Below are 18318 nucleotides of genomic sequence, written 5' to 3' on the forward strand. Positions count from 1 at the left end.
GCTCGGGACAGGGGTTATTCCTCTGCCCTGGTCCTATTAGACCTCTCAGCGGCGTTCGATACCATCGACCATGGTATCTTGCTGCGCCGGTTGGGGGGATTGGGAGTGGGAGGCACCGTGTATCGGTGGTTCTCCTCCTATCTCTCTGACCGGTCGCAGACGGTGTTGACAGGGGGGCAGAGGTCACCGCGAGGGGCCTCACTTGTGGGGTCCCTCAGGGGTCGATTCTCTCGCCCCTTCTGTTCAACATCTACATGAAACCGTTGGGTGAGATCATCAGTGGTTTCGGGGTGAGATACCAGCAGTACGCTGATGACACTCAGTTGTACTTTTCCACCCCTGACCACCCCAATGAAGTTGTTGAAGTGCTGTCCCGGTGTTTGGAGGCCGTACGGGTCTGGATGGGGAGAAACAGGCTCAAGCTTAATCCTCCAAGACGGAGTGGCTGTGGATGCCGGCACCCGATTCAGTCAGCTGCAGCCGCGCTGGCTGTTGGTGGCGAGTTATTGGCCCCAAAGGATAGGGTGCGCAACTTAGGTGTCCTCCTGGACGATCGGCTGTCGCTTGAAGATCATTTGACGGCCGCTCCAGGGGGCCTTCCACCAGGTTCGCCTGGTTCGCAGTTGCGCCTTCCTTGATCGGGATGCCTTATGCACGGTCACTCATGCCCTCGTTACCTCTCGCTTGGATTACTGTAATGCTCTCACATGGGCTCCCTTGAAGTGCGCTCGGAGGCTTCAGTTAGTCCAGAATGCAGCTGCGCGTAGCTCCCATGTAACACCGATCCTGCGCAGGCTGCACTGGCTGCCTGTGGCTTTCCGAGTGCACTTTAAGGTGTTGGTTATGACCTTTAAAGCGCTCCATGGCTTAGGACCTGGGTACTTACGGGACCGCCTGCTGCTACCACATGCCTCCCACCGACCCGTACGCTCCCATAGAGAGGGACTTCTCAGGGTGCCGTCCGCCAAACAATGCCGGCTGGCGGCCCCCAGGGGAAGGGCCTTCTCTGTGGGGGCACCCACACTCTGGAATGAGCTTCCCCCGGGTTTACGTCAAATACCCGACCTCCGGACATTTCGTCGCGAACTAAAAACACATCTTTTTATCCGCGCGGGGCTGGCTTAAATTAGTTTTAAGGGAAATTTTATTAATTTTAAATGGGGTTTTTAGTATGGAAAATTTTAATTTCAGGCTAATTTAATAAGTTTTTAAATGGTATTTTAATTTGTATATTGTGTTGTTCTTACTTTTGCCTGTACACCGCCCTGAGTCCTTCGGGAGAAGGGCGGTATAAAAATTAAATAAAATAAATAAATAAATAAAATAAATATATTTAAAACATCCAAATGCAGGATACAGGTGGTAAGCTCATTTTATAAAATATACTTGCACTCAAAAGAAATGGACCATAGCTATTTCAATTTATGTTTCTTATTTGTAGTGAAAATAATATAACATTAGACAGCTTAGGAGGATACAAATAATGTGCCTACTTCATTATATATGCTTCCATTAATATCTGCTCCATAGATTGGTGCCACAAAAGTTAAATTTTTCCAGTATTTACGTTCTAAGTCTTCAAAATCTAAATGTCTTGGAGTACAATATCTGTAAAGGAAAAGTGAAAAAGACAATGGTTTCAAAGAATTAGTATTTATATATATAAATGTTTGCTCCTTATATAACTAAACAAACTTTTAAATAAACCTTAGATTAAAAAAGAACACTGTGTGTATATATTTTGTCTACAAGCATACCAGTGGTGGATTGCTACCGGTTCGCCCCAGATCAGGCAAACCGGTAGCGGGGGTAGTGGGAAGCTCTGCCCACCCGCCCAGATGTCTCTACGCATGTGCAGAAGCTTCTGCACATGCGCAGAAAAGTCACACACACGCATGAGTGCCCGCGCGCCCATGAGAGAACTGGTAGCGGCCAAAATTGAAACCCACTACTGGTGCATACATATATGTGTCTGCCTATTAATTTTGAAAAATTGAACCATAAAGTTACTATCAACTTTACACAAGAAGCAGTTCAGTCTTCCAGCTAATAAAAGTTATTTATTTTAATGATTTACACCTTGTTCTGAATGCATTTTATTATTGTTGCACATCAAATTAACAGCAAAATCCTTTTTCAAAAATTGCATAAGCTAAAGAAAAAAATGAAACGAAAATCCAACACAAGTGTGTAGTTTTTTCATTCTTAAGGATACTAATTGAAACATTAGGCGCTGCACCAGAATCCTAGATATCATAGTTGGTGGAAGGATGAAGGAAATGAGTTTTTTTCCCTTCCAGTAATCTTTTTTTTTTCAAAAAAATTTACTTGGATCACTTGAGAGAAAGAGAAATATTCACTGCTTTCTGCCAGTGAACTTGGTTCAGTTTCCCAAGTTCTGGCTGACAATTGGAAACAGATATTTAGCAATCTTCTCTCTAGGCTGACAAAAGATCATGGATCAGCATGTACTACCATGAAGAGTTTTCCAGTGTGAGAAAGCACCAATCAACACAGAGCTGAAACGGTGACAAAGGGAAGCAGCATCTACTGCAAGTCGCACAGATAGCTTTAAAAGATCCCATAGACTTGCACCTCTGCAAGTGACCCATAGACTTGCACCTCTGTTTCCTATGTAAAACTGCTTTCAAGCAGGTAATTTTTAATTCCCCATTTCTCTTTGTCTAATTGTAAACTGTCACTCTCTTCATACCTCTTTCCAAGTTCTCTTAGTGTGCTGTACCATCTTCCTTATACAGAAATATTTAGTTGATTACTTACTTTAGGAGAATGCGGGTAAGTTAACATCTATTATCACAGCTAGGTACATTTCTAACATACAATGCTACAAATGCCCACCCTCAGTTCCAATCAGTACTGTTAGTTACAGATCAAGTGGGCAAAGAATTGGTTTATAACTGCAAGAACCTTGTCCACATGCTCAGATATCACAACAATTGAAATAAATTCCCTGGAAATACACATAAGGTACACTGGACATCAGTAAACAGGAGGTTGATTTTAGCTTTAAAGTACTGTGACAAGAACTGTCATGGTAGGCAACTCAATCATCAAATCACATAAACTCCACGGAAATATGTTCAGTTGCCATCATGCCAAATCCTCCAAATTTATTTTCTAGTATGATCCTGATATTTCAGGCAACTGAAATAGTTTTACTTCTCCTGAAAACTTATTATAGAATTTAGAACTTCAAAATCATTAGAAAGCTGTCTAAAAGTCTTACTGGTAGAGGGTCTCAAACTGGGGATCATAATTTACTGGAGAGGAGCAAATTTGAGAGAAGTCACACTCAATCTCATTCTGCCTGAATATAAGTACTATAGCATTCAGCCAAGTGCTACTACTGGACTGGTTAAGCATTGGATGCAAGTGCTGTTGTTTTCCTTTGATGACATTTGTGCAAATATTTCAAACCACCCAGAGAGTCAGAGCCATCCAAAGTGACCTGCTCAGGATCAAGATGTTCTTTTCTAATCTCATTTTCCACCTATTCAGAGATTAGCCACACACTTTTCTTGGAATAGGCTGAGCTATGCTGTAACAGGTTAAAGTGTACCAATAATGGACTCTCAGTGGAGCATCTGGAATGCTGGACCAGCAAACCTCCAGGTACAGCATCTTTCTACTTTAAAAAAGAAGACAATTGCAAAAGTCTCTCTTAGGTTAGAACTTCTAGATAAGGCCCCTTCCTCAACAATAAATTGGAAAAGAGAGACCACTTGCTTATGGGCAAGTGGCCTCTCTTTACCAATTTATTGCTTAACAGGACACAGATTTCCAATAAATGGACAAAGAACAGCACAATATTATTGCTAGGTTGACAGTAAACTCTCTCAAACGGAAATCAATATAATCATTTAATGCTTTATTAGGGTTAATAAAATTGTCCCTAGGATTCTGGCCTGAGTGAAATGGGACACAAATAAAGAAGCTTACTTCTGACTATGAAAGTGAAAAATATGGACAAATCAGAAAGAGTATTTTCAGCTGACAAGCCCAGTGTCTTAATTGCTGAGCCATTATGCCATCCCTGTGAACAAAATATCTTCTAAAATTAACATTCTGGAAATCAATAATACTGTCTTAAGAAAATAGCTTTAAGTCACAGGAATAAAATGCAAAAAGAAAAAATACTGAAGTAATATAAGGGAATCTATTTATTAATATAAACTGAATGGAAAGATAAATGAATAAATCCACCTCACATCCTTCTTACCAAAGTGTCATTCCTAGTAAATGTTCTCTTACTGTGAATAAGTTGTTTAGATATCTAAGCAGTAAACCTCTATTCATTTATTTTTCTTAATCAAGAAAATTACCAAAAAATCATAAAGAACAATAAATAAATCACTTATTCTGAATTTCAAGGATAAAAAGTCTGAATGCATCAAAGAACAGATATACAAGTCCCAAACAGAACATCTTTTCCAAGTAAGTGCCCTATTTTGACTTTATGGAAAGGTTGCCCACCATAAAATAAATGAGGCCAGGGTATCAGAAAAATATCAACTGAATTTAAATGTAATTAACAAAAAAATGTGGTTAATTAAACGTAATTTAAATTGTGCACCTTTATGAAACAAAGTATGGAATGAATATACCTACTTGTCACTATTAGCAAGTTGCCTAAATTCTTTCACAGTCATTGGCTTTTTTTGAATATTGTATTGAGTGAAGAGACCTGATTGACCAGTTACCATCTGTTGAATAGGAGCTGGAATCATCAGATCATCAATATCATCATAACTTTTTCTTGGCTTCCATCCCTTAGGAGGAATTACCTAGAAATTTAGAAGGACAGAAATTTAGTTTTAAACAATGGAGTGCAAAACATTACATTGAGACAAACTGTATAAGTAAACCTAGGAAGATCACTTCAAATTGTTCATGTAAAGGTAGATTATATCTCCATAATATTAACTAAGTTGTTAATATAGCAATATTTGTGAACAGTTTATTATGCACTGACTTAAAGATGGATAATATTTAGACCCCTACTATTTCTTTTTTAAGACTGTATTTCTCTATTTTAATTTTAAAATAAATAATTGTTGTCTGAAACAGTGGCCAGAATAAGCAAGACTGCTTGTTGGTAAATCTAAATTGCTCCCTAGGAGTCAATTCAGGCGAATAATGCTGAATAAAAATGGCACCCTTCTATTAAGTTACCTATAGATATTAAAATATATAATGAATCCATTACATTATGTCATTGTATTATGCATGTATTACCATCATTTGTAGCAGTATCACATTTTATAGACCAAGAGTAAAACTTGTATGTTATCAAGAATAAACTCAATATGAGAATATTGCTTTTTGAAAAAGAATCATTTCTCTGTTTACAGGTATGTCTATATACCAACTGTAAGATTTTATTTGGGTTTAAATCTGGTGATTCAAAAAACAGCAAACAACAAATGTTTTTGATGATATTTAGCAGGTAAGTGCTAACATTGCCTAGAGGCTGTCATGTATGAATGGGTAGAAACAGTTTTAAACTAAATCCCTCTGATAGGGAGCGGCTTTTGGTTTGTGGCCTCAATTACTCCAAGGACATTTCTTCTTTCAGTTTGAAGAGAGTTGTATATGCATGCACAATTTGGAAGCTTTTCTAAATTCACAACTCCTCCTTGAGGAACAAGTGGCAACTGTGGTTAGAAAGGCTTTTCAACAGCTAGATTTTGTGGGCTAATTGTGACCTTTCTTCAATCAAGATGCCCTGCTCACAGTCACTCATGTTCCACTTACCTCCTATTTCAATGGTTAATATCACGTACATGTTTATCTGCCTGTCCAAATGGTTCAAATACAGTCAACTCCTTCCAAATCCATCTTTATGGCACTATGACCTGATGGGTGTTCTGTCCCCACTAGGGAATGTTTGCTTAAATATAGTAGTAGGCCTTGGTACATGAAACACCAATATCTCATAAGAGCTTGATATAGTGTCTCCTAAGCACTCTTACCTCATGTTGGAATACATATAGCATCCAAAAAGTTGTGATTTGATGTTAATGCCTTATTTTACTGCAACAGGGAGTCAGAAGTCAATGCTTCTTTATCTTATCCTTCCTCACTTCTCTTCCCCTTTTCCTCCTTAGTGCTCTTCTATTTACTTTTGTATTTTATATTTTACAAGTATTGCATAACTCAATAAAATGTTTAACTGGAATACATATAACATCATATGCTATATACAGTAGTTGCAGACTTTGTAGCAAAAGAGAAGATGACATACTGTAAATCCAAGAGAAACTCAAGCATAATAGAGGCATCATCATAAGACCTATGCTACAGTAATGACAGAATACAGAAGGATATGGACTATATCCAAGGAGCTTTTTAGGGTTGTTGGATACATTTAATAGTTCTGACAAAGGTCAGATTCCATTTGTATACCATTATGAAAGTTTGGGTGTTATTCAAATTACCTGGATTCATACTGAGTTTGTAATTATTGTACTTTAAGCAGCACTAAGTGTCCACTAAGTGTCCACTACACAAGCATTCCCTAACCTTTCCGGGTTGGCAGCCCATTGCAGGGGGGAAGGGAATGGGTTTGTGTGAGGGTAGGCGCTCATGCGAGTGGGGCTGTGGGCGCCAGCATCCATCAATCATACAAATGGCGCTGCATGCCCACATGCCGGCCCACCATTCATACAGCCCAGTTGTGAATAGAACACAGCCCAGTATGGGCCGCAGCCCACAGGTTGGGGAACCCCTGCACTACACTATCTAATAATACTTGTTTCAGTCATTTTTTATAATTGTCTCTTGAAAAAGCCAATACAATTCTTATATATGTTTATGCTGTTACAAGTAAGATTCCATCTCCCAAATGTTGAGACAAATAATACTTCCTTCTTGCAGGCTATTTCTCATTGCCTTAAATGAGGAACTGATGAGATCTTGATTTCAGAAATCAACTTTGCCTCCAACCAATTTGACCATGCTTACATATCTAATATTTCATTGGTCAAGCTGATGGAAAAGAAACTAGCACTATAGTTCCAGAAGTGCTTATATGAAATGGCTTGGCTTGTTCCTTTATAGTCTGGATTTAGATTAATATAGGGCATGAAGACTGTCATAATCACTTAGGTAGATAATATATATTTGGAGAGAAATGGGATAATGTAAAATTTTGACACTTTTGAACCTCATTGTATCTTGTTGGAGACTTTGGAAAAGTTGGGGAAAAGTCTCCACTTTGTAATGATTCTATTCCATACTACTCCAAGAAATAACAGAAAATAGTACCAAGAAATTTCTGATTTATCCCAAGAGAATTATCCAAGTGTTCTTCTCATTCTTATATCTCTCTTCAGTGTCTAAGAAAAAGCAACAGATGCACTTCTTTCTTGTGATTTTGGGATTACATCTCAGCAGAACCTATGAGTATTTCCACAATGTATTTTGGTAATGGGTTATTGTGCTAAAATAGTACTGCTAAGTAAGTGTAGTATTATATAAACATTTAGTAGAAGCTTTTAAGATGTGATTAAAAGCTTCAACAGTCCTTGATTTACAACAATTGAGCCCAAAATTTATGTTGCTAAGCAAGACAATTATTGAGTTTTGCTCCATTTTACAACCTTTCTTGCCACAGTGGTTAAGTGAATTGCTGCAGTTGTTAAGTTAATAACATGGTTGTTACGTGAATCAGGCTTTCTCATTGACTTTATTAGTCAGGTCGGAAAAGGAGATCACATGACCCCAGGACATTGCAATTATCATAGCAATAGCAACAGCAATAGCATTTAGACTTACCATATATACTGCTTCATAGTGCTTTAGAGCGCTCTCTAAACGGTTTACAGAGTCAGCATATTAGAAGATTGAGTCAACCTTAGAGCTGGTCAGGACTGAACTTTTGGCAGTAGGCAGAGTTAGCCTGCAATACTGCATTCTAACCACTGTGCCACCAGAGTCAAATGCCAAGCATCCAAATTTTGATCACGTGACCATGGGGATGCTGCAATGGTCGTAAGTGTGAAAAACAGTCATAAGTCACTTTTTCCAGTGCCATTGTAATTTCAAGTGGTGACTAAACAAATTGTTGGAAGCCGAGTAACATTCATTGTTCCTCTATCTAGAATATTTTTTTAAAAAGTACCTTTGCTAAACCAGCACGATGAGCACCTTTTGATTCCATATACGCCAAGTATTTATTAAAATCCTTGAATTCATCCATTGTCGGTTGAAATGTCATAATTTTACAGCTTGGATTTGGAGGGGAATCCAAAGATTGAGCAGCCATGGCTGCTCAACATTAGACCTGCTGATAAGGAAATACATATTGATTATTATGAGCTCTATTTGAATAAAACATATTATAAATGGATTTTATCTAAATTTAAACTTACATTTTTATATTTCTATTTTTACTATGATTTTATACGATACCTTCAAGGTAATAGCTGGTAATAGCCTGTTATTAAGAACACCGAAGCCTGCAATTATTGCAGGTTCGAGCCCGGCCCAAGGTTGACTCAGCCTTCCATCCTTTATAAGGTAGGTAAAATGAGGACCCAGATTGTTGGGGGGGCAATAAGTTGACTTTGTAAAAATATACAAATAGAATGAGACTATTGCCTTATACACTGTAAGCCGCCCTGAGTCTTCGGAGAAGGGCGGGGTATAAATGTAAACAAAAAAAAAAAAAAAAAAAATATGAAGAGGCCATTAAAACAAAAACAAACTGAAAGAAGATAGTAGTGAATGGCCAGAAAGTCTAAAAACTTAATCACCATTAATTCCATGACTTTACATCTAAGCCTTCAGTATAATTCTATTTTACATGCAATTATATTTATCTAGGATTCAGTTGCTAAACAAGTTTCCTAGAATTCTCAGGTCATTTCTGTGGGCCTTGGTACTTAATTCCTATGTGTGCAGTAATCACTTTGGGACATAAATACAGAGATTCAGGAAGCCAGTAAAGAAAAATGTTAAAATAGATCACCTCCAAGTTAACCCAGTCTTTGATGTAGAATTTTACATTTCAAATGGGGCAATTTAACTGAATCACAAATTAATTTTCTATTCTCTGTAATAGTTGAAACTACTTTTTATGCTTCGAGGTTGGCAGAGGATATGAAAAAAATAATTTCTGAAAATTCTTCCATAATGGCCAGTGCAGCTACAAATTTTGCCTTTGAACCTATCTGAATGTGTTCTATAGAATATTTTTAAAAGCTTTCCACAAATGAAATGCCAGTCTTGCCATATTTTTGAAGGGATTAATAGACCCATGAAGTAAAAATTCCTGTGGTTAAGAAGTCAAACTATTTTAAAAATTTATGTATATGATGAGGAATATGGCAGACAAGTTATAATTTTCACCTGCCAATTCTGTATTTTCTTCTATTTCAGCTCAGTTTTCTTCTCCCTGTGGATTAGGGGAGAGATGAAAGAAAAAAGAGAAATAAAACATTTATATTACTGCATAAGTAATAAAACTTCCACAGATTTTCAATATATAAAATTTGCTTAATTTAAAATAAATTCATAAAATTGTCCTAAATTAAAAAACAATCTAAAAGTACTCAGCAGGTGAAACAAGCACTCAGCAAAACCAGCTAACAGGAACAACTAAGAGGCAGTTGAAATTACATCAGAGATTTTGTAATGTCAAAGTTATTAACTCTGATTTGTCAGAAATAATGGAGAGGTAGTCCTCAACTTACAACCATTGATTTAGTGACTTTTTGATATTATAATAGCACTGAAAAAATCAATTTATGATTGATTCTCACATTAACGACTGTTGCACCACTTCCCGAGGTAACATGATCAAAATTTGAGCACTTGGCAACAGGCATGCATCTACAACAGTTGCAGCCTCCCAGAGTCATGTTATCATCATTTGCAACCTTCCTAGCTGGCTTCTGACTAGCAAAGTTAATGGCAGAAGCCAGATTTGCTTCCTTAGCTATGTGATTTACTTAACAACTGCAATGATTTGCTCAACAACTATGACAAAAAAGATTACAAAATCAAGCATGACTCACTTAACAACTGCCTTGCTTAGCAATGGAAACTCTGGCTGTAAGATGAGGAATACCTATAATTGATGCCAACAAATTTATAAAATTATTCCAATATCTTCATATTTGATTAATACGCTTGATTAAAATATTGACATCTTACACGTAAGTAGGAAAAGTTGCTTAATTTTGATTTCTTCAATATTCTATCATAGCAGTGAAAAAAAATCATGTAGTTAAATGCCAAAGCTATTTTGATAAACTGAAATGAGAAGTGAAAAAAATAACAAGAATAGGTAGTTTTATTATAGGTGTCTTATATTTGTATCTCCACTTAAGCCAAGCAAAATTATTTGTTGGCACATTTCTATTTCTTTATACATTTATATTTCTATTACAGACTCTATTCTATGAGTCTGTCATTTGCACCTCTATAACTGTCTGGTTCGGTTCTGCAACCCAACAAGAAAAACACAGACTTCAGAGAATAATTAGAACTGCAGAAAAAACAATTGCTACCAACCTGCCTTCCATTGAGGACCTGTATACTGCACGAATCAAGAAGAGGGCCGTGAAAATATTTGCAGATCCCTCACATCCTGGACATAAACTGTTTCAACCCCTACCCTCAAAACGACGCTATAGAGCACTGCACACCAGAACAACTAGACACAAGAACAGTTTTTTCCCGAAGGCCATCACTCTGCTAAACAAATAATTCCATCAACACTGTCAGACTATTTACTGAATCTGCACTACTATTAATCGTTTCATAGTTCCCATCCCCAATCTCTTTCCACTTATGACTGTATGACTATAACTTGTTGCTGGCAATCCTTATGATTTATATTGATATATTGACCATCAATTGTGTTGTAAATGTTGTACCTTGATGAACGTATCTTTTCTTTTATGTACACTGAGAGCATATGCACCAAGACAAATTCCTTGTGTGTCCAATCACACTTGGCCAATAAAATTCTATTCTATTTTATTCTATTCTATTCTATTTTATAAGCACATTTAACTTTAAAAAGTTATCAAACAAAAAAAAAAGAAAAATCAATTTAAAATATTATATCAAAAACTCTAAAGATATATATCTCATTTCATCCTAGTAGTTTCTGTTCCCATTGACCTGACAGTTGTGGTGATTCTCCCTCAGACTCTCTTAAACAAGCCATAACAGGCCCCAGATACTATCCAGCTCCATATTGAGTAGCTTGATGCAGCACAAATCAACTCAAGCATTTGAATAGTTTCAAAACTATTTGCTCACGAAAATTTCTTCTTTTGCTTATGTGCTGTCAAAATGACGGGAAAGCCTGAACACAGCTCATTCTCAATTTCTTTTGATGGCCTCTGGTATCCTATTCATTTATTTACTTGTGGTTTCAATCAGCTAGAACTCTAGGCAATAGAGAGCATCCAAACAATATAACATACAATGCAATATAACAAAAAAATGATAATATTATACAGGTTATTCTTCTGGATAAAACCTGAGGGTTCGGGATGAAGGGTGTTTCTATTCCTGACAGTTCATTTACATAGTCCCTGTGCCCTGTGTTAGAGATAGCCTATTTATATATTTTCACATCACATCACTTTATGCCCAGGTTACTCCAAATATTTCCTGTGGAAACCTTCCTCTGTGCCAAGATTCTGATTTACATGAAGAAGAGGCTTCGGGGAGATGAGTAGGGTTCCAACCTGCTTACTGCTACACTGCTCCTCTCATCTGGCCTCATGTAGCTCCTTGGCCATTTCTCCATTGGCTGTCGAGAAAAGAGCAATGTTTCTTCCCTATTAATACTGGCTTCCACAGCCTCCATCTACCCTTTGCTCTATGGTTACTGTCAGAGGAGCTAGAAACAAGAAAAGAGATTCTTCCACCTCTCTGCTCTCTCTTCAATGCCCCCCCCCAACCCAGTGCAGATCCTTCGCCATCTATCACCATGGTGATTCCTTCCCTTATTTCCAAACTTTCTGGAAATACTGCTCATTCCCAATAATAGCAGCAGATGCTTTCCTGCTCTTAACTGAGGGCAGCAGTTTTGCTGGTCTCATATTTGAGGCATGGTAAAAAGACAACTGCTAAAGCAATGGCTTTCCACTGTCCTCCCATTGTTCTCCCCTCATAACTAAGGATATAGGAAAAAGCCCTAGAGTTGCTCTAGAAAGAGCTGCAGTATGACTATTCATCTCCTTATATTTTAAGAAATGCAACAGAGTTCCATATTGTCTCAATATAAGTGCTAAGCAATATCATATGAGGATTTAGCATTATTGCAAGATAAATTAAACTGGTGTTATGATTACTAATAAACCAGAACATTACTCTTGGTTTAAAAGTTTTATTAAGACTTATTTAAATTTTTTAATAAAAATCATGCATGGAAAAAAGAATCCTGAAATCTGCTACTAGACCTTTGTGGAAAAGATACAGACTATTTGTTCTTTTACTACAAACTAAATGTTACAATCCTTTCACAAAAATCCATACATGCTTCAGCAACAGTTAAACGGGAGATCACTTTGCTGCATCTTCAATGAAACAATTGGGAGAATATCAGTCTTTTCCATCCAGTGATTTACCAATAGATGCAGTTCTCCTTTCTGCCCTTCTGTGATCAATAGCATGGAATCAATTATACAAAGAATCTTTTTCTAGATTATCCATGTTTTGGTCAGTTCCAGATGATATAACAGCAGTGTGTTTTACAAGAGGCTGCTTTTTAAAATAGCAACTTCTATTTTACCTAGTATAGAATATGGTCATACCTAGCTGTTGCAGGCAGAAATATATCTCATACAATATAAAGAACTCAGTTTAGTTTATAATTCAACTGATGGAGTTCTAGCTTGGGAATCTAGGTAGTTAAAAAAATGTTTGCTTTCACTGAAAGTCGTGTAATAGTAGTAATAGTTTGTTTATTTGTTTTAGTAGCTATCAAAAAATACTGCCAACAGGAAACACAGAAAAAAAATTGAAAAATGCAAAGCGAATAGAAAAGAGATTTGCAAGTTGCCTAGTTTGATCTAATGGTAAAGGCACCAGGGTAGAAAGTGGGAGAGCTTGAGTTCAAATTCCCCTTAGCCATGAAAGCCATCTGTGTGATTTTGAACCAATCATCAGCTCAACCCACCTCACAGGGTTGTTGTTGTGGGGAAAATAGGAGGAAGAAGTAGTTATTTGTAAAAATAATAAAGTTGGGATAAATAAACAAATAAAATTAGAATTTCACAGTAGCATTGGATCAGTACTATATAATAAAGTTTCTTCTACTAATCCAAGATTTTAAATCATTATTAAAATCTATTTATTTATTTATTTATTTTGTCACACAGTATATATAAGCATAAGTATGAAATAACTATACAATATATAAGCATATATATGAGTATGAATATGTAATAACTATATTAATTGGATATAATGAAAGGAAACAATAGGACAGGAACGGTAGGCACGCTTGTGCTCTTATGCATGCCCCTTACAGACCTCTTAGGAATGGGGTGAAGTCAATAGTAGACAGTTTTTGGTTGAAGCTTTTGGGATTTTGGGAAGAGACCACAGAGTCAGGTAGTGTATTCCAAGCATTAACAACTCTGTTACTGAAGTCATATTTTCTGCAATCAAGATTGGAGTGGTTAACATTAAGCTTAAATCTATTGTGTGCTCATGTATTGTTGCAATTGAAGCTGAAGTAGTCTTCAACAGGAAGGAAATAAATGATTTGTAATAGATGATTCTATGAGTTAAACTCAGGTCATGTCGAAGGCGGCGTAGTTCTAAATTTTCTAAACCCAGGATTTCAAGTCTGGTGGCATAAGGTATTTTGTTGTATTCAGAGGAGTGGAGAACTCTTCTTGTAAAATATTTCTGGACATGTTCAATTGTATTGATGTCAGAAATGTGGTATGGGTTCCAAACAGTCGAGCTGTATTCAAGAATTGGCCTAGTAAATGTTTTATATGCTCTGGTTAGTAGTGTAGTGTTTTTGGAGAAGAAGATACGCAAGATTATGTTTACAACTCTTAAGGCCTTTTTTGGGATGTAGTTACAGTGGGCTTTGGCACTTAGAAAACTTGATATGAAAACTCCAAGGTCTTTAACAGGGTGGGGGTCATCACTAAGGTAATGTCCATCAAGCTTGTACTTAGTGTTTAGGTTCTTTTTTCCAATACGTAAGACTGAACATTTGCTGGTTGAGATTTGGAGTTGCCAAGTTTTAGACCATTCAGATACAATGTCAAGGTCTTTTTGAAGGGTAGCTGTATTGTTGGTGGTGTTAAATAGTTTGACATCATCAGCAAAGAGAACACAATTACTTGTAATATGGTCACAGAGATCATTAATGTATAATGTGAAGAGTGTTGGTCCAAGAACGCTACACTTGACAGGAACAGGATTTGATATAGCATTGCCAATTTTGACTACTTGTTGTCTGTTTGATAGAAAAGCTGTTATTCAATTGTGGAGGGGTCCTGAAATGCTGTAGGATTTTAGTTTTAGGAGAAGTTTATCATGTACTACTGAGTCAAAAGCTTTACAGAAGTCTATGTAGATTGCATCTATTGCTTTGCCCTGATCAACATTTGTAGTCCATATGTTTTTGCAGTGAAGAAGTTGTAAATTACATGATAATTTTTTTCTGAAAACAAATTGTTTATTAGAGAGTAGGTTGTTTGTTTCTAGGTGGAGAGTAATGGATTGGTTGATGATAGATTCCATTACTTTGCAGATGACACAGCAAAGAGAGATAGGTCTGTAATTTTCAACTAGACTGGCGTCTCTTTTTTTTGAAGACAGGGATGACCGTGGCAAGTGACTAAAGTTTGGGAAGGGAACTGGTTGTGAAAGCTTTTTCAAAAATTATGCTTAGGGGTTCTGTTATATTAGTAGAAATCTTTTTTAAGAAGTATGCACATAGTCCATCAGGGCCAATAGATAGGGATGGTTTCAGTTTGCAGAGCTTTTTCAATTCAAAATCAATTTCAATTTCAAAATAATTCAATACTGATTAACTAAAGTGGCCAGTAAAATCTGAATCATAAATCACAATGAGCTAACAAAGTTTCTGTCAAGTCTAAATATTCTATCCTTATTTAACAATTAAAGCAGAAGTTAGTATAGTAAGACAAATTCCTTGTGTGTCCAATCACACTTGGCCAATAAAAAATTCTATTCTATTCTATTCTATTCTATTCTAAAACTTCATGTTAAGAGCACCAAACTTTGGATATGATAAAGTCAATGCATAGAATTATAATCCATAAAAGTTACCAATTCTGTTAAACTTTTTTTCAGATATGAAGTTATTTTTGACATGTATGCATGCTCCCATTGTTTACTGAATACTTCTTCTAAAGAGGAAACGATGGATTATTTACAGTAATAGATATAAAATATATAGTATCATTATCATATACCGAACTAACCTGGTATACCTTATATAGATATAAGGTTTAGTAATACTTAACAGAAAAATAGCTAACAGGAAAGAGAATTCAACCTTTAAAATGTGTTTTATTCCAAAATAAATGATCTCTCAGAAACATTAGGCTTTATAGCATTGTCACCAAATATAAAAGAATAATCCTTCTGATTATTACATTTCTGATAGATCTTAAAAATGAGATTTCTATTTTAGCAATTAGCACTGGGGTAATACACCAACAGTAAAACATCTTGTATCATTCTTTTCTAAGTGTTTTTGTAAATCCATTTGAACTATTATTTATTTAAAGATTCTTACCATTTCAAAAAAACCAAAAAAAATCTCAAACATATTTCAAATTCTCTTAAAGTATAAATAAATACCTCTTCACTAATATTTTTGTACATTCATCGTCATGAATTAATATGTATTTAAACAAGGAGTGAATAGACACATAACAATAATGCTGCAAAGCAATGCAATGCAATTGCAGGTGCTTCTTCTGTGCTTACCCTATATTTTTACCCTATATTTTTAATATGCTACTTATTGAGTAATTTCACATGGGTTGTACATTTCTATCTGTATCAAGTAAAATATATTTATGCAAACTTCTCGAAGCTTTGCTCCTTTAGCAGAAATAAGGAAATATAATTCAGTATGTGATCCATATTAGACCCCTCTCAGTATTCCTTGGTTTAGTCCATAGTTTCTAGAAATACTACAAATACCTAGTACACAAAATCTGCAATGATGTTAGTTGTTTCCTCCTAATTATGTTTTGCAGTCAATGAATTTATGAACACTTTTCAAGAAACATATGTTGAGAATGCAGTAAGTAATTTATCTGTATAAAGGTATATTAACTTTATTTCTCATGCAACCCTAAAGAAAACGCTCTGAATGTGTTCTAATAAACACTAGAATCCCAAAAAATTTCCCCCAAAGATCTAAAAAGTCAGAAAATTAAAACTGATCTTATAATACTCACAACTGACACACTGATGGACCAATTCATTTCGAAATTATTAATAATAGAACTTTACACTTTGATGTATGATTACAATTTAATTATTATATAATTTTGTATTTAGACTGTCCTATTTTTCAATTTGCAGCCCAAATCTTAGAGAAATTGTACAAAGATGGTAAGTGAACAGTGAATAAAATGCTTTTCAGTATATATGTCTGTCTAGAGGAGAAATAATCATCTAAACTAAGAGAACATAAACCACACAGTATGGATATTCCATGTTTAATTAAATCTCTTAGTTTCAATCAAGGCAAAGCAGGATATAATGTTACATTGCTACTCCCTTATAACAAAGACTTCAGATTCAGCCCACAGTTAACAACTCTCACGTGTCCAAATTATAATATACCAGCTGTGACTTTTATCCAAACAAGAGGAGCCAAGAGGATCATCTATTCTCAGTACAAAATATTTGCAGCAGTCGAATCTGTCAAAGTATTACACATAATGTTCATTTTCCAAATATTCAGATATGAATTGTTAACTTAAATCTACAGATTTGATAACAAAACAAGTTACTAGAAGATATACAGTACTTATTTAACATACCGTAGTATGGCATCTACCGGTGAATTGAAATAAATAATGTGACTGTGAAAACTCTGAATATCCGGTTTCACTAAAATGTACTGTCTCTGAAAAAATCAAAATATTGGGAAACAAAAGACAATTAACTGTAGCCTAACATAATATTCAACACACAAAAGGAAGCATTGATTGAACCAATCTTGTCTATCAAAAATTAAGTACACTTTGATTAACACACTTCAAAAACCTAACACTTGTGTTTTTCAGCAAGACTAATGGAAGCAGAAGCCGCTTATAAAATGTGACAATACTATTAATTCCAAATGACCTAAACTGTACAAAAATGGGGTGGGGATGAGAGGAGAAGGATAAAATATATCCAGAGCACATGGCACTGATAATAAGCTTTAAACTTTTACCTGACTGTACAAACACAGATTGTTTCCAAATTACTCCTCAACTGAACTCATTCTACTACAGAGCACACTGACAGCAGAACTATCATAGCTTACATTCAAGATACTCTGAAAGCCTAATATTTTAAAATCTATTGTACTACCAACACATGTGCTGATGCAATGTAGTGCTATTCTTGAACAATTTTAAATATTAGCTGTGGGATATAAACATTCTGTGTATTTAATACATAATATTCAAAGTTTATATTTTATATATACACACACATACACACACACACAAATGCATTTTATACAATAGAGAGAGAGATTTAATATATAAATGTGTTAAATATTAAAGATTAAATCATCTATATAGTTGCCTTTGAGTTATTGCTGACTCATGGCAACTTTCTGGACTAGATTTCAATTTTCTTGGCAAGATTTTGGAAGTGATTTGACATTGCCTCCTTCCTAGGGCTGAGAGAAGTGATTGGTCCAAGGCAGGGGTGTCAAACTTGATTATATTGAGGGGTTGTGTTTGACCTTGGGGGGGGCAGAGTGGGCATGGCCAGGGTGGGTGTGGCTAGCTCAATAAATGCTAACATCTAAAAATTCAAATATATTTCATGAAGAGAAAAACAGAATATATAATATAGTAACAGATTGATTTTGAGCACTGAACGCTGCAGGATATATCGTTTTAACCAAAGTACATTATAACGCATCTCCAGCAATCACAGGATTAAAAGCATAATCCCAGAAAATCATCTGGAATTGAACTGACATCATGGGGTCCAAAGGAATGATAGAAGAACTTCAACCTATTCATTATCTGAAATGCCAGAAAAGTTTTCAATTCCCCTAACCTCGGAATTTCCAGAAAACCAAAAAGCAAATAC

At 35.8% G+C, this 18318-nt stretch overlaps 1 protein-coding gene across 11 annotated transcripts in view; it reads right to left on the bottom strand.

Moving 5' to 3' along the window:
* Positions 1 to 18318, bottom strand: part of KDM4C (lysine demethylase 4C) — a 257900-nt gene that overhangs the window by 228026 nt on the left and 11556 nt on the right. For 6 of the 11 annotated variants that reach the window (XR_009153550.1, XM_058170005.1, XM_058170004.1 and 3 more), the window contains exons 2-5: positions 9373 to 9418; positions 8144 to 8308; positions 4630 to 4805; positions 1494 to 1608 (exon numbers count right to left, since the gene is read on the bottom strand). Coding sequence is in view for 10 of the 11 variants with exons in the window: in XM_058170005.1 (XP_058025988.1) it covers positions 1494 to 1608; positions 4630 to 4805; positions 8144 to 8287 (435 nt within the window). In the remaining variant the exon portion in view is untranslated. Of the gene's footprint in view, positions 1 to 1493; positions 1609 to 4629; positions 4806 to 8143; positions 8309 to 9372; positions 9419 to 17042; positions 17129 to 18318 lie in introns of all 11 variants that reach the window. The other 5 variants (XM_058170001.1, XM_058170002.1, XM_058170007.1 and 2 more) reach the window with 3 other exon arrangements.

The sequence above is a fragment of the Ahaetulla prasina genome, chromosome 2 (assembly GCF_028640845.1).
Source record: "Ahaetulla prasina isolate Xishuangbanna chromosome 2, ASM2864084v1, whole genome shotgun sequence".
NCBI lineage: Eukaryota > Metazoa > Chordata > Lepidosauria > Squamata > Colubridae > Ahaetulla > Ahaetulla prasina.